Below are 15,999 nucleotides of genomic sequence, written 5' to 3'. Positions count from 1 at the left end.
GGAGATGAGACGGTTCTTGGGGCTGGCTGGCTATTATCGTAGGTTTCTACCTAATTATTCGGACGTCACCAGCCCACTAACCGATCTCACTAAAAAGGGGGCTCCAGATCCGGTCCAGTGGACGGAGCAGTGCCAACAGGCCTTCTCTGAGGTAAAAGCTGCACTGTGTGGGGGGGCCACTTTTACACTCCCCTGACTTTTCTCTCCCCTTTATTTTGCAGACCGATGCATCAGACAGAGGGCTGGGGGCCGTTTTGTCCCAGGAGGTGGAGGGCGAGGAACGCCCCGTGCTGTGCATCAGCTGGAAACTCTCGATGCGTGAAAGCAGGTACAGCACAATTGAGAAGGAGTGTCTCGCCATCAAGTGGGCGGTCCTCTGATACTACCTGCTGGGGCACCCTTTCACTCTCTGTTTGGACCACGTGCCCCTCCAGTGGCTCCACCGCATGAAGGATGCCAATGCGCAGATCACCCGTTGGTATCTTGCCCCTCCAGCCATTTAAGTTCAAGGTGATCCACAGGCCAGGGGCGCAGATGGTGGTGGCGGACTTCCTGTCCCGTCGGGGGGAGTCAGCTTCAGGCTGGACAGCTCCCCGGCCTGAGTCGGGTGGTGGGGGTATGTGGCAGCGGGGGCATGGCCAAGCAGCAGTCTGTGAATGGAGGGCGGGGTCGGGGAAGGTAAGTGGCTAAGTCATTCCACCTGCTGTCAATTAATGTGTGTGTGTGTCTCTGTTTGTTACAGGGACGGAGCATAAAAGGAGAGAGAGAGCAGAGAAAGGGAGCTCTCTCCCCAATCAGAATGCATGTGTATGTGTGTGAGTGATGAGAGGAAGCAAGTAAGCTGAAAAGCCCGAATAAAAAGTATTCATATAAATATCAGCTCTCGCCTGCCGTGCTTCTGTGCTCCACCCACATCAGGAAGTGTTACACTCGTCCAAGCATAACGATGATCATTATGACCAAACAGTTCCATTTTTGTTTAATCAGACCACAGGACATGTCTCCAGGAATTAAGATCTTTGTCCCTATGTGCAGCTGCAAACTGTAATCTGGCTTTTTTATGGTGGTTTTGGAGCAGTGGCTTTCTCCTTGCTGAGTGACCTTTCAGCTCATGTCGGTACAGAACTCGTTTTACTGTGGTTAATGATACACTCTTACCGGTTTCAGCCAGCATCTTTGCAAGGTCTTTTGCTGTTGTTCTGGGGTTCGTTTGCACTTTTCACACCAAAGTACATTCATCTCTGGGACACAGAAGCCATCTCCTTCCTGAGCGGTATGATGGCAGTGTGCTCCCATGGTGTTTATAATGGAGCTCCCAGCAGAGCACCATACCTAAGAAAAAATGGTAAACCCATCGAGTTGATTTTTTGTGGTTTGTCCATGTATGTGTAATAAAGTGTTAGTAATTACCAGTCATACACACCGCCTAGGCGGCACGGTGGTGTAGTGGTTAGCGCTGTCGCCTCACAGCAAGAAGGTCCTGGGTTCAAGCCCCGGGGCTGGCGGGGGCCTTTCTGTGTGGAGTTTGCATGTTCTCCCCGTGTCCGCGTGGGTTTCCTCCGGGTGCTCCGGTTTCCCCCACAGTCCAAAGACATGCAGGTTAGGTTAACTGGTGACTCTAGATTGACCGTAGGTGTGAATGTGAGTGTGAATGGTTGTCTGTGTCTATGTGTCAGCCCTGTGATGACCTGGCGACTTGTCCAGGGTGTACCCCGCCTTTCGCCCGTAGTCAGCTGGGATAGGCTCCAGCTTGCCTGCGACCCTGTAGAAGGATAAAGCGGCTAGAGATAATGAGATGAGATGAGAATGACACACCGCCTAGTGGTCAGAGTTAGTAATTACCTGTCATACACACCGCCTAGTGGCCAGTGTTAGTAATTACCAGTCGTACACACCGCCTAGTGGCCAGTGTTAGTAATTACCAGTCATACACACCGCCTAGTGGCCAGTGTTAGTAATTACCAGTCATACACACTGCCTAGTGGCCAGTGCTAGCCAGTAAAGAAATAAAACAAAAGAGACTGGCTATGATATAAGAAAATTCTACAACCCAGAAACAGATGGGAGCTCCGCTTTTAGGCAGTGCCTAAATCTATATATTACTTGCGTATTATTGTTTGAACAGATGAACGTAGGACCTTCAGGCATCTGGAAATTGTACCCAAGGATGAGCCAGACTTGTGAAGAAACTGCCACAATTCTATTCCTGATGTCTTGGTTGATTTCTTTTGATTTTCCCTTAAAGAGACCCTTGTGTTTGAAGGTGTGCGTTAAAATACATCCACAAGTGCAGGTGTGCTTCCAATTAACTCAAATGATGTCAAAGCCTATCAGAAGCTTCTAACGCCAAAACTTCATCATGTGGAATGCTCCAAGGTGTCTAAAGTCACAGTCAACTTAGTGTAGAAAGTAATTAAAAATTCTCTAAAAATTCTCTCTCTGATTATTCTGACATTTAAAAAAAAATTGGGAATTCTAACTGACAAACAGGAAAAGTTTCCTCAATTTTACTGTCAGACATGGAGGAAAAATGTTTGTCTTTTTCTAAACGGTGTGTTTTATATATATATATATATATATATATATATATATATATATATATATATAGTGCTGTTATTAATCTGAGTATAATAATCTCATCATCTCTAACCGCTTTATCCTGTTCTACAGGGTCGCAGGCAAGCTGGAGCCTATCCCAGCTGACTACAGGCAAAAGGCAGGGTACACCCTGGACAAGTCGCCAGGTCATCACAGGGCTGACACATAGACACAGACAACCATTCACTTTAAAGTCACCAGTTAACCTAACCTGCAGGTCTTTGGGGGAAACCAGAGCGCCCGGAGGAAACTCACGCGGACACAGGGAGAACATGCAAACTCCGCACAGAAAGGCCCTCGCCGGCCATGGGGCTCGAACCCGGACCTTCTTGCTGTGAGGCGACAGCGCTAACCACTACACCACCATGCCACCTGAGTATAATAATAGATCTCATCTCATCTCATCATCTCTAGACGCTTTATCCTGTTCTACAGGGTCACAGGCAAGCTGGAGCCTATCCCAGCTGACTACGGGCGAAAGGCGGGGTACACCCTGGACAAGTCGCCAGGTCATCACAGAGTATAATAATAATGTTTCTTATTTTTGAACATGCACAGTATATTCTTATCTTATAAACATATATCTTAAAGAAGACTTACAGTAGAAAACAGTGGAAAATAGAAAAATACAGAAGAAAGCTGTTCCTGAACATTTGCCATTTTCCTTTTTAGCACTTTCAGCTGTCAGGTCTTAATTCTGCTTTATTTATTATGTTTATTTTCTTATTATGTTCTTTTCTATCTTCTTGTTCTTTACATTTTTCTGCTTAACTTGTATAGTATATCAATTAATATATTTATTGTTATTGTATATTTTTATTTAGATAGTCATCTTGTGTGTGTCTGCTTATCTATCTATCTATCTATCTATCTATCTATCTATCTATCTATCTATCTATCTATCTATCTATCTATCGAAGAAGAAGCCTTTATTTGTCACATGCACACTCAAGCACAGTGAAATTCATCCTCTGCATTTAACCCATCTGAAGCAATGAACACACACACACACACATACATACCCAGAGCAGTAGGCAGCCATACTACAGTGCCTGGGGAGCAGTTAGGGGTTAGGTACCTGGCTCAAGGCCACCCCATGTTAACCTAACTGCATGTCTTTGAACTGTGGGGGAAACCGGAGCAAACCCACGCAGAACATGCAAACTCCACACAGAAAGGCCCCCATCCGACACTGGGCTTGAACCCAGAACCTTCTTGCTGTGAGGCGACAGTGCTAACCACTACACCACCGTGCCACCCTTGGTGGGCATATCATCTCATCTCATCTCATTATCTCTAGCCGCTTTATCCTGTTCTACAGGGTCGCAGGCAAGCTGGAGCCTATCCCAGCTGACTACGGGCGAAAGGCGGGGTACACCCTGGACAAGTCGCCAGGTCATCACAGGGCTGACACATAGACACAGACAACCATTCACACTCACATTCACACCTACGGTCAATTTAGAGCCACCAGTTAACCTAACCTGCATGTCTTTGGACTGTGGGGGAAACCGGAGCACCCGGAGGAAACCCACGCGGACACGGGGAGAACATGCAAACTCCACACAGAAAGGCCCCCGTCAGCCACTGGGCTTGAACCCAGAACCTTCTTGCTGTGAGGCGACAGCGCTAACCACTACACCACCGTGCCGCCTGGGCATATCATGAATGATTAAAATAAAGATCCAAAAAAAAAAATCTAAATTCTCTTTCTGATATTATCTGTTACTCTGATAATCCAGATGATGGCACTGTTGAATCCATCCATCCATCCATTATCTGTAGCAGCTTATCCTGTATAGGGTTACAGGCAAGCTGGAGCCTATCCCAGCTGACTATGGGCAAGAGACAGGGTACACCCTGGACAAGTCGCCAGGTTATCACAGGGCTAACACATAGAGACATACAACCATTCACACTCAATTTAGAGCCACTAATTAGCCTAACCTGCATGTCTTTGGACTGTGGAGGAAACCCACACAGAACATGCAAACTCCACACAGAAAAGCTCTCACCAGCTACTGGGCTCGAACCCAGGACCTTCTTGATGTGAGGTGACAGTACTAACCACTTCACCACCATGCCGCCTTTGGTAGATATATCATGAATGATTAAAATAAAGAGCCCCCCCCCCCAAAAAAAATCTAAATTCTCTCTCTCTCTGATATTATCTGTTACTCTGATAATCCAGATGATGGCGCTGTTGAATAACTCATTCATTTCATTATCCTCCATGCAAAGGGGTTTTTTTTTATTCACAAAGAGAAATTTGCTAAATCCCTACCTAAGTTCTCATCTTTTCTCCAAGAACTGAATTCACTACTTAAATCACTCAGTTTATTCAACAACAACAACGAGACTAAGAAGCTCGTGAAACATGATGGATTTTTTTCCCACATGAATCCTCTGAATAAATATGTTAATATTTGTAGCCTATATACAGTAGGCAATGTGTACTCCTGCTTCATTTTTTTAAAATATCCTTTTAATATTTCTCGTATACATTTCTGTCTTTACTTTATCCCTAAATGTGTGCTATTGTTCCCCTGAATGTTTGTGTTTTAACCTTTAATATGGAGAATCCTAGTGTTTACATGAACACAGTGATCTTGAATCCAATTATAGACGGATTATTGGGGTTCATGTAAACATGGTTTATAGGCTCCATTTTGTCAAGCTCTAATATTTCATTCATTCATTTATTCATTAGTGCACTGGTCTGGATTTAGGGTATATGTTCATGTGTTGATGTATTCATAGCAGGCATATACACAGCGCCCTCCACAATTATTGGCACCCCTCATTAAGATATGTTCTTAGGCTTCTAATAAATTCTTTTTTTTTTTAATAATATAGGACAACAATGCAAAAAAAGAGAAAAATCCAACCTTTGATTCAAGTGGATTTATTCAGTGGGAAAAAAAAATCCCACATTAAGAAATAATTCTTTTACATGAAATCATGTGTGCCACAATTATTGCCACCCCTGATGTTAATACTTTGTACAACTCCCTTTTGTCAACAAGACAGCACTTAATATTCTCCTATAACATTTCACAAGATGGGAGAATACAGAGAGAGGGCTCTTCGACCATTCCTCTTTGCACAATCTCTCTAAATCATCCAGAGTCCTGGGTCCTCTCCTATCACTCTCCTCTTCAGCTCACCCCACAGGTTTTCAATTGGGTTGAAGTCTGGGAACTGAGATGGCCATGGGAGGAGCTTGATTTTGTGTCTGGTGAACCATTTTTGTGTCGATTTGGCCACATGTTTAGGGTCATTATCTTGCTGAAAGACCCAGTGATGACCCATCTTCAGCTTTCAGGCAGAGGCCACCAGATTTTGATTTAAAATGTCCTGGTATTTCAAAGAGTTCATGATGCCATGCACCCTAACAAGGTTCCCGGGGCCTTTGGAAGAGAAACAGGCCCACAGCATCACCGATCCTCCCCCATACTTCACAGTGGGCATGAGATGCTTTTCCGCATACTCATCTTTTGTGATGTATTAGAGTGTTTGTTGCCAAAAAGCTCTATCTACTATGAAAAGTATGTGCATAACAGTCTGTGGGGTGCAATTGTGGAATGGTCTGGATAATGAACTCAAAAATAGCACCAACATAAAACTGTTTAAAAACTTATATAAAAACATGTTAATAAAAATATATGAGAATGAGGACAGGCAGACTATATAGGCGATGATGAAATTGAGAGTAAGTCTGTGACTGGTCTTCTTGTATTTTGTGTATAATTATAGGTATGTGTATATGTAAGTACTGTATAGATGTATTGTATGTGTGTATATATGCATAACATAAGTATCTGTATATATGATTTGATTTGGTCGATATTATACCATGTCGGTATGTCTTGGTATGTTGGTATGTTTTCTTTTTGTTTGTTGCTTTTGTTTTCTTTTGTATATATAGTTTATTATGGCGGAAAGTGACATTTGGTGGTATAGAGGGTTAGGATTGGATAAGTTATTTACTTCTTCCTAATCCTTTCCGAACATTATTATGTTACTGCCTTGTGGCTACGCTATTCTGTTTGTTTATTACAATGTTTTGATGATTGCATTTTTTATTTACAATTTTTTTTATATCTTTCTTCTTTATTGCTCAGAATAAAGTAATCAATCAATCTCTCTCTCTTCATATATATATATATATATATATCATCTCATTATCTCTAGCTGCTTTATCCTGTTCTACAGGGTCGCAGGCAAGCTGGAGCCTATCCCAGCTGACTACGGGCAAAAGGCGGGGTACACCCTGGACAAGTCGCCAGGTCATCACAGGGCTGACACATAGACACAGACAACCACTCACACCTACGGTCAATTTAGAGTCCCCAGTTAACCTAACCTGCATGTCTTTGGACTGTGGGGGAAACCGGAGCACCCGGAGGAAACCCACGGGGAGAACATGCAAACTCCGCACAGAAAGGCCCTCGCCGGCCATGGGGCTCGAACCCGGACCTTCTTGCTGTGAGGCGACAGCGCTAACCACTACACCACCGTGCCGCCCATATATATATATATATATATATATATATATATATATATATATATCTCCACACAGTAGCTCAGATATGGAAGTATGAGTGCATTATACAGAGTATGTAGTGATTTATAGTCCAGAATGTGTCTTGATTTCCCCAAAATTGCAGTAATCTTTGCTATTTTTGCTTTAACATGATTAATATGTGGTTTCCAGCAGATTTTATGATCAACAATCACACCCAGACAGAGAGAGAGAGAGAGAGAGAGAGAGAGAGAGCTGTATTTGGAACAATACGAAGTTCATTAGAAATAAGCTTACAGCCTATAAATAATAGCATAGGGAACAGATTAAATGCATTAGAAATAAGTATATAAATAGGCTGAGTGTGTGAAAGCAGTTCTGGTGCGTGTGTGTGTGTGTGTGTGTGTGTCAGGCGGAAGCCGAAAATACTGCAGCTATAACTTCATGCGTCACGTGACTTATAAGAAAGTAAGTGATGGGGTTTACAATAATAAGTGCTCAGCTTGGCAAAAGCATGCATCATGTTTCGGTGATGAATGAAAACATCGCAGTTTCGTCATCTTCCCCATCAGCTCTAAACTCGAAATCCTCAGCACTGTGTGTAGTTTCTCCTCCATGTCTCTCCACAGATCTCCAGACTCCTGGGATGATGCACCTTACCGAAGAAGTGAGGTATGATCTCCTCTGTTCATCATGAGATAATGTTAGTATCCAGGGTTGCATATATTATGAGCTTTGAGCTTTACAGGTCCTTCCATGAACATAATATTTTATACTTATGAAAGTTGGGGGAAATCATACAGCCTCTATTTAACAAAAGTGTTCAGTGTTAGAGCTGATATACTGTAAGTAGCCTGGAGTTACAATAAAATATTATACATCACACACACATCCTTAGGTATCCGGTTATTTAGCACAAAAGTCTTTTAGTACAAATCCAAAGTCTTTCAGCACAAGTTCTAAAGTCTCTTAGCACAATTCTATGTTCTTTAGCACAACTCTGGATTATGGTCACAATAATCGAAAAAAAAATACTCATCTTGATATAGGAAGGGGTTTATTATGATTGTTTAGGGACTGGAAGATGGAATTTCTGAGCATTTTTTAACAGATTTGCTCTCCTAGTCAATGCCAAACCAGCTTCACTGGGAGACCAAATTTTAAACCAAGTTACACTACCGTTCAAAAGTTTGGGGTCACTTTGAAATGCCCTTATTTTTGAAAGAAAAGCACCGTTCTTTTCAATGAAGATCGCTTTAAACTAATCAGAAATACACTCTATACATTGCTAATGTGGTAAATGACTATTCTAGCTGCAAATGTCTGGTTTTTGGTGCAATATCTCCATAGGTGTATAGAGGCCCATTTCCAGCAACTCTCACTCCAGTGTTCTAATGGTACAATGTGTTTGCTCATTGCCTCAGAAGGCTAATGGATGATTAGAAAACCCTTGTACAATCATGTTAGCACAGCTGAAAACAGTTTAGCTCTTTAGAGAAGCTATAAAACTGACCTTCCTTTGAGCAGATTGAGTTTCTGGAGCATCACATTTGTGGGGTCGATTAAATGCTCAAAATGGCCAGAAAAACGTCTCGACTATATTTTCTATTCATTTTACAACTTATGGTGGGAAATAAAAGTGTGACTTTTCATGGAAAACACACAATTGTCTGGGTGACCCCAAACTTTTGAACGGTAGTGTATGTCTTATCGTTTGGTTCAATCAGTTGCAATTAATTAACCAAGTACCATGTAAGTATATATTTAACAAGGAAAACAAAGATCTATGTTATAAGATATACACACAAGATCATGTTGGTTAAGAAAAACAAAACTAAAATTTGGTTACTGAGATGGCTGATGTCAGAATCCGATGTCATTACTGTGTAACTTTGAGTGTCTTTGACATAACATTTGTGCTTGGTAATTGCTCTTGATAGCTGTGTAGTCACTGTAGTGTGTTTGTCTGTATGGTGATTGGTGAACCATTTTGCATCACAGAATATGCCGCAGCGGTGCAGCCGCATGGACTCTGGGGCCTGTGATTGTATTGCCCAGACCAGTTGGTCTCCTAGTGGAAAATCCTTAAAAAATGATCTGGCTGCGCCTGTTAAGGATCAGTTGTCGATCCCTGAAACGTGGACTGAAAATCTGATTCTTTGGTGTCTTTGGATATTTGTAGTTAAACCGTAACAAACCTTGAATTGTCGGCACCTTCATAGAAAACTTCAGTCACTTCTGATCATACTGTCAATAATTACGCATTGGCTAAATTAATTAACCCGAGGATTACGTCTCTTGCCTTGCTTGACAACATGTGCTTTGCTGACTAAGAGCGGAATCTATTCCTAAAAACTTACTCAAGTTATGAAAAGTCCATTTGATATCACATATTACTGTTTTCGTATGTATTTGAGTAATAAAGCTACAAAGTCTTTCACCGAAAGAAGACCAGTTTCAAAGAAACTTCTACTAAAGTATCCTAGAATGAATGGCAATTCAATAAAATGTTCAGGAATGACAAAACAACCAAAATTAATATAGCAATTGTTTATAATACGGCAATCATGAAGCAAGAAGATGATGAAGAAGAAGAGATTACGCTAAGATGTAAGGGTTGTTTGATCATCAAGACAAGTCTTGAAGCTGTAGCTAGTTTACAGGGAAATTCACTTTGTTACAGCATGTTTATATTTGATTTCAGTATTTCAGTATATTTGTTCAATGCTATCAACCGCTTTAAAAAAAACGTTATTGAACATCTTTAAACATGATCAGTAAGTATTCCTAATAAAGATGAAGTGTTCTTGGATCTTGTGCTAAAGAACTTTGAGTTGTACTAATAGACTTTAGAACTTGTGCTAAAAGACTTTGGATTTGTGCTAAATAACTGTAAACCATTCCTTACGCATACTGTATAATGTGTATACTAATACATCCGCGGTATACTAATACATCATATGTACATGTAAGATAACATATATACAGTGTTAAAATATTATAATATATAAGAGGTGTATTATTGAGATGAATGATTTTTTTTTTTGGTGGTGTAGTGGTTTGCACTGTTGCCTCACAGTAAAAAGGATCTGGGATTGAGCCCAGTGGCTGGCAGGGGCCTTTCTGTACGGAGTTTGCATGTTGTTTGCGTGGGTTTCCCCCACAGTCCAAAGACATGCAGTTAGGTTAACTGGCTACTCTAAATTATCCATGTGTGTGAATGGTTGTTTCCCAAGCCCAGGAATGGGAGGGTTGTCGGATGCCAGTGTAAAACTATGCTCCAATTAATATGACATGTGGATCAATAGGGCCCACATGGACCCCGACCGGGCAACATTGCTGGACAAGGAAGAAGAAGATGATTTCTGAAATACACTACCGTTCAAAAGTTTGGGGTCACCCAGACAATTTTGTGTTTTCCATGAAAAGTCACACTTTTATTTACCACCATAAGTTGTAAAATGAATAGAAAATATAGTCGAGACATTTTTCTGGCCATTTTGAGCATTTAATCGACCCCACAAATGTGATGCTCTGGAAACTCAATCTGCTCAAAGGAAGGTCAGTTTTATAGCTTCTCTAAAGAGCTAAACTGTTTTCAGCTGTGCTAACATGATTGTACAAGGGTTTTCTAATCATCCATTAGCCTTCTGAGGCAATGAGCAAACACATTGTACCATTAGAACACTGGAGTGAGAGTTGCTGGAAATGGGCCTCTATACACCTACCGTATGGAGATATTGCACCAAAAACCAGACATTTGCAGCTAGAATAGTCATTTACCACATTAGCAATGTATAGAGTGTATTTCTCATCTCATCTCATTATCTGTAGCCGCTTTATCCTGTTCTACAGGGTCGCAGGCAAGCTGGAGCCTATCCCAGCTGACTACGGGCGAAAGGCGGGGTACACCCTGGACAAGTCGCCAGGTCATCACAGGGCTGACACATAGACACAGACAACCATTCACACTCACGGTCAATTTAGAGTCACCAGTTAACCTAACCTGCATGTCTTTGGGGGAAACTGGAGCACCCGGAGGAAACCCACGCGGACACGGGGAGGACATGCAAACTCCACACAGAAAGGCCCTCGCCGGCCACGGGGCTCGAACCCAGACCTTCTTGCTGTGAGGCGACAGCACTAACCACTACACCACTGTGCCGCCCTAGAGTGTATTTCTGATTAGTTTAAAGTGATCTTCATTGAAAAGAACAGTGCTTTTCTTTCAAAAATAAGGAAATTTCAAAGTGACCCCAAACTTTTGAACGGTAGTGTATATCCACTCCATGCATAATCAATATCGCCTGGTGATTTTTTAAAATTAGTATTAATTTATGCTCCTGAACAATAATATCACATAGCTACACTTTCCTTGGTACACGGTTTTATTTTATGCATGCATGTCGTATCATTTATCACATGCTGTACACACTGGACATGGTGTTTCAGAATTACTGAATAAATGCTATGATACAGAGTGGGGATGATGACGAGAGAAGGCTTAAGAGAAGAGAGAAGAACCGCGTGGCTGCACAGAGGAGCCGCAAACGCCAGACCCAGAGAGCTGATGAGCTTCATGAGGTGCGTTCAGAAAGACACGTCCTGGGTTTGTCCTGAGTAACATGCTCATGAGATGCACGTTGTGCTTGTTGTTTAGCTCGAAGGTGCAGAGTGATGAAGTTTTTAGTTGTAGAATAGTTCAGATTAGGGTTTAAGCAGAAGGAGCTCGTCTTGTCTTTGTGACAGTAGCAGTGATGAAAGTAGCGGAAAAAATCGAAAATCTGGGTTAAAGATGGAGTCAGAGTAAATCTGTTACTGTACCTGCGAAAGACGTTTGTTTACCTTCAAATCAGTCCAATCATCAGTACAAACCAGACGCCATATTGATTAATTAGTGTGGTCATTTCATGGATATGATTCCAACTGGATAAAAATGCGTCATTTGTTATAATTTTACATATTGTCATTTACAGGAATTACAGATTTTTTGCTTTATTTATTTTTTAATTTTTTTACCGATGCATATGTAAAATGTCTTTTCTGGTTAAATGCATTGCATGGATATGAATGAAAGTGTATCCAACCAGGCTTATGAGTGCTTGGAGCAGCAAAACAGTTTGCTGAAGAAGGAGGTTCAGCTGCTCCTTGAGGAACAGAGATGCCTGACAGAGGCTCTCAAATTACATGAGCCTCTGTGTCCCGTCCTAACAACCAACGTACCCCCAACCCCAAGAACCACTGAAGGAGTTCCGCCCTGAGTTCATATTGAAACCAGACAATAGGTATAATTTCCTGGCTTCCTTATATGGATGGACATATTGTCACCTCTGATCAACGTTGTTAAATACATTTATGTTTTAATAAATATTGTACAGTTTTCCTGTTGATCAACCCTTTCAGATATTCTTTCTTTCTTTTTATTTAATGACTTGGTCATCATATTAAAACTGATTGAGTATCTGATCACAGGGTCAATGGTACTCTCCGACAGAGTTGTTTACTTTTCTATGAATGTCAAAACAGTGTTTAGGAGCCATGACACATCGTAATTTGATTTCATTTTGACCTGGAAGGAAATTGTGCCAACTTGATATACTTAAACATGTGAAAAGAAGATTATATTTTGGTTCTAGTAGACCACTTAACCACTAAATGTGTTTGGTACACCACTCTGCAGTTTGGAGGAGTGCCATGAGACTGAACACTTCTGCTTTAGACGACATCCTGCTTTACCAAAAATACCCTTTTAGGTTTCAGGATTTCATGTTGACTGTGATGCAATGATGACCGGAATTTGTACAGGCATTAGAACATACATTACACATGACTGTTTTCATCTGTAGCTGCTTATTTTGTGTTGGGGCACAGGCAAGCTGGAGCCTATCCCACGCTCCATGTATTACGTGTCACATGTATGTGTTTGTATATGTTTTATGCAAGCTATAGAATGTATTTTACATCCATGTGATGTGATGGATCAACTGACCATAGAGAGAAGCAGCAAAACTACAATAGATATATTTTGTGGAAAAAAAATGTTCAACTTAATAAAAAAAAAATCATGAAAATACAAGAGTCGGATGCAATGTTTACATAACCGGTTAGAAAAAGTGAAACGGTGTACAGGTTGGGATCGAAGTACTGGACATGCTGGGGATGTTTTTACAATAATCTATATTTGGGAGGAGTCCTGTTCATGGTGTATCACTTCTCTAAAGCTAGGCAGTTCTACACATTCACAGTATGATCTGGAGACACTTCATTGTTTCTCTTCCAGTTTTCTCTTCTCATTTGAAAAGTCCATGAACTGGATACAGTTCAGGGTACTTTCATTTCCACGAATAGCAAATCGTAGAAGGTAAACGCAGACTACACTTAGAGCTGTACATATAAAACTCATTTCCACTGAAACCATGATAATAATCATGTCAACATACCAGTCTACTGAAGAAATACACCACGATGCAAAGCAGAGCTATGAAATTACAGTTGCAACCAGAAGCTTACATACAGTTTAGAAAAAGACAAACTTTTTTTCTCCATGTCTGACAGTAAAATTGAGGAAACTTTTCCTGTTTTAGGTCAGTTACTTACTTATTTACTTACTTAGGCCCTTAGCTCTTCCTGGAGCATACGGTAGGCCATCAAAGATTTCCCTCCTCCATCTCGTCCTGTCTTGGGTTAGCCTCTCAAGCGTGTTCCAGGTGTGGCCCCAGCTCTTCATCACAGCTTCAACATCACGCCTCCAGTGTTTTTGGGGTGTCCTCTTTTCTGCTTGCCCCGGAGATTCCATTTTAAAGCTTGCCTTGTAACACTGTCTAGATGTTTCCTCAAGGAGTGGCCAATCCATCTCCATTTACAGTGAATAATTTGTATTTGAATGGGTTCCTGACCTGATTGTTCTCAAAGATCTTTGTTTTAGGTCAGTTAAGAGCCCTCAGTTCTTTTTTTTATTTGTAAAATGTCAGAATAATTGGAGAGAGAATTTTTAATTACTTTCATCAAAGTCAGAAGTTTACATACACTAAGTCGACTGTGACTTTAAACAGCTTGGAGCATTCCACATGATGAAGTTTTGGCGTTAGAAGCTTCTGATAGGCTTTGACATCATGTGAGTTAATTGGCAGTGCACCTGCACTTGTGGATGTATTTTAATGCACACCATCAAACACAAGGGTCTCTTTAAGGGAAAATAAAAAGAAATCAATCAAGACATTAGGAATAGAATTGTGGCAGATTCTTCACAAGTCTGGTTCATCCTTGGGTACAATTTCCAGATGCCTGAAGGTCCCATGTTCATTTGTTCAAACAATAATACGCAAGTATAAACACCATGGGAGCACACAGCCATCATACCGCTCAGGAAGGAGGTGGCTTCTGTGTCCCAGAGATGAACATACTTTGGTGCAAAATCTGCAAATGAACCCCAGAACAACAGCAAAAGACCTTGTAAAGATGCTGACTGAAACCGGTAAGAGAGTATCATTAACCACAGTAAAACAAGTTCTGTACCGACATGAGCTGAAAGGTCACTCATGCCCCTTTTCCACCAAAGCAGTTCCAGGGCTGGTTTGGGGCCAGTGCTTAGTTTGGAACCAGGTTTTCTGTTTCCAGTGACAAAGAACTGGCTCTGGGGCCAGAAAAACTGGTTCCAGGGTAGCACCAACTCTTTGCTGGGCCAGAGGAAAGAACCGCTTATGTCAGCGGGGGGGGGCGGAGTTGTTAAGACCAACAACAATAGCAAGACCGTGAAACGTTAGCTCATAACAACGTTATCCCATAACAAAGGCTAACATAACCATCTCACATTCAGTGTAAGAGTCAAAACGTTATTAGGTTATTACCTGTCTCTTAGAACGTAATTGCCGTCCACTCAAAACCTGTCGATCAACACAAGCATATTGGATCTGATCCCAATGAAGCACCGTGAAGCCAGAAGCAGCAGCTGTACAAACGCGAAGTCATTTATTATTGTTGTTGTTGTTGTTGCTGCTTCTTCTTCTTCTCCGTGTTGTTGTTGCTTCGATGTTCACGTCAAGGTTTATGCAAACGCAGCGATGTAACTGACGTATACAGCGACATAACTGATGTATACAGCGACGTAATGACGTGGCTCCCCTTAGCACCCCGAGCTATGGAAAAGCAAACTGGTTCTCAGCTGGCTCGCAAGTTGAACGAGTTGTGAACCAGCACCAGCACTGGCCCCAAACCAGCCCTGGAACTGATTTGGTGGAAAACGGGTATCAGCGAAGAGAAAGCCACTGCTCCAAAACCACCATAAAAAAAGCCAGATTACAGTTTGTAGCTGCATATAGGGGCAAAGATCTTAATTCCTGGAGACATGTCCTGTGGTCTGATGAAACAAAAATGGAACTGTTTGGTCATAATGGTCATCGTTATGGTTGGAGGAGAAAGGGGGAAGCTTGCAAGCCTCAGAACACCATCCCAACCGTTAAGTATGGCGGGGCAGCATCATGTTGTGGGGCTGCTTTGCTGCAGGAGGGACTGGTGCACTTCACAAAATAGACGGCGTCATGAGGAAAGAAAATGATGTGGATATATTGAAGCAACATTTCAAGACATCAGCCTCAATCAACCTCAATCCTATCGAAAATTTGTAGGTGGCACTGAACAAGAAGGCCCACAAATTTGACTCGACTCCACCACTTCTGTCAGGAGGAACGGGCCAAAATTCCAGCAAGATATTGTGAGAAACTTGTTGAAAGCCACCCAAAACGCTTGATCCAAGTTAAACAGTTCAAAGGCAATTCTACCAAATACTAACCAAGTGTATGTAAATGTCTGAGTTTGATGAAAGTAATTAAAAATTCTCTAAAAAATTCTCTCTCTGATTATTCTGACATTTTACAAAT

The 15,999-nt window shown here is 41.6% G+C and overlaps 1 protein-coding gene across 1 annotated transcript; it reads left to right on the top strand.

The window, feature by feature from the left end:
• Positions 1-7,614: 7,614 nt before the first annotated feature.
• On the top strand, positions 7,615-13,144 carry batf3 (basic leucine zipper transcription factor, ATF-like 3). Its single transcript, XM_060907620.1, has 3 exons — positions 7,615-7,795; positions 11,603-11,707; positions 12,214-13,144. Exons 1-3 carry the CDS (start codon positions 7,739-7,741, stop codon positions 12,382-12,384), a joined length of 333 nt encoding a protein of 110 aa, XP_060763603.1. The 5' UTR covers positions 7,615-7,738; the 3' UTR covers positions 12,385-13,144.
• The last annotated feature ends 2,855 nt before the right edge of the window (positions 13,145-15,999 follow it).

The sequence above is a fragment of the Neoarius graeffei genome, chromosome 2, assembly GCF_027579695.1.
Source record: "Neoarius graeffei isolate fNeoGra1 chromosome 2, fNeoGra1.pri, whole genome shotgun sequence".
NCBI lineage: Eukaryota > Metazoa > Chordata > Actinopteri > Siluriformes > Ariidae > Neoarius > Neoarius graeffei.
This window is presented reverse-complemented; position numbering and strand designations above follow the sequence as displayed.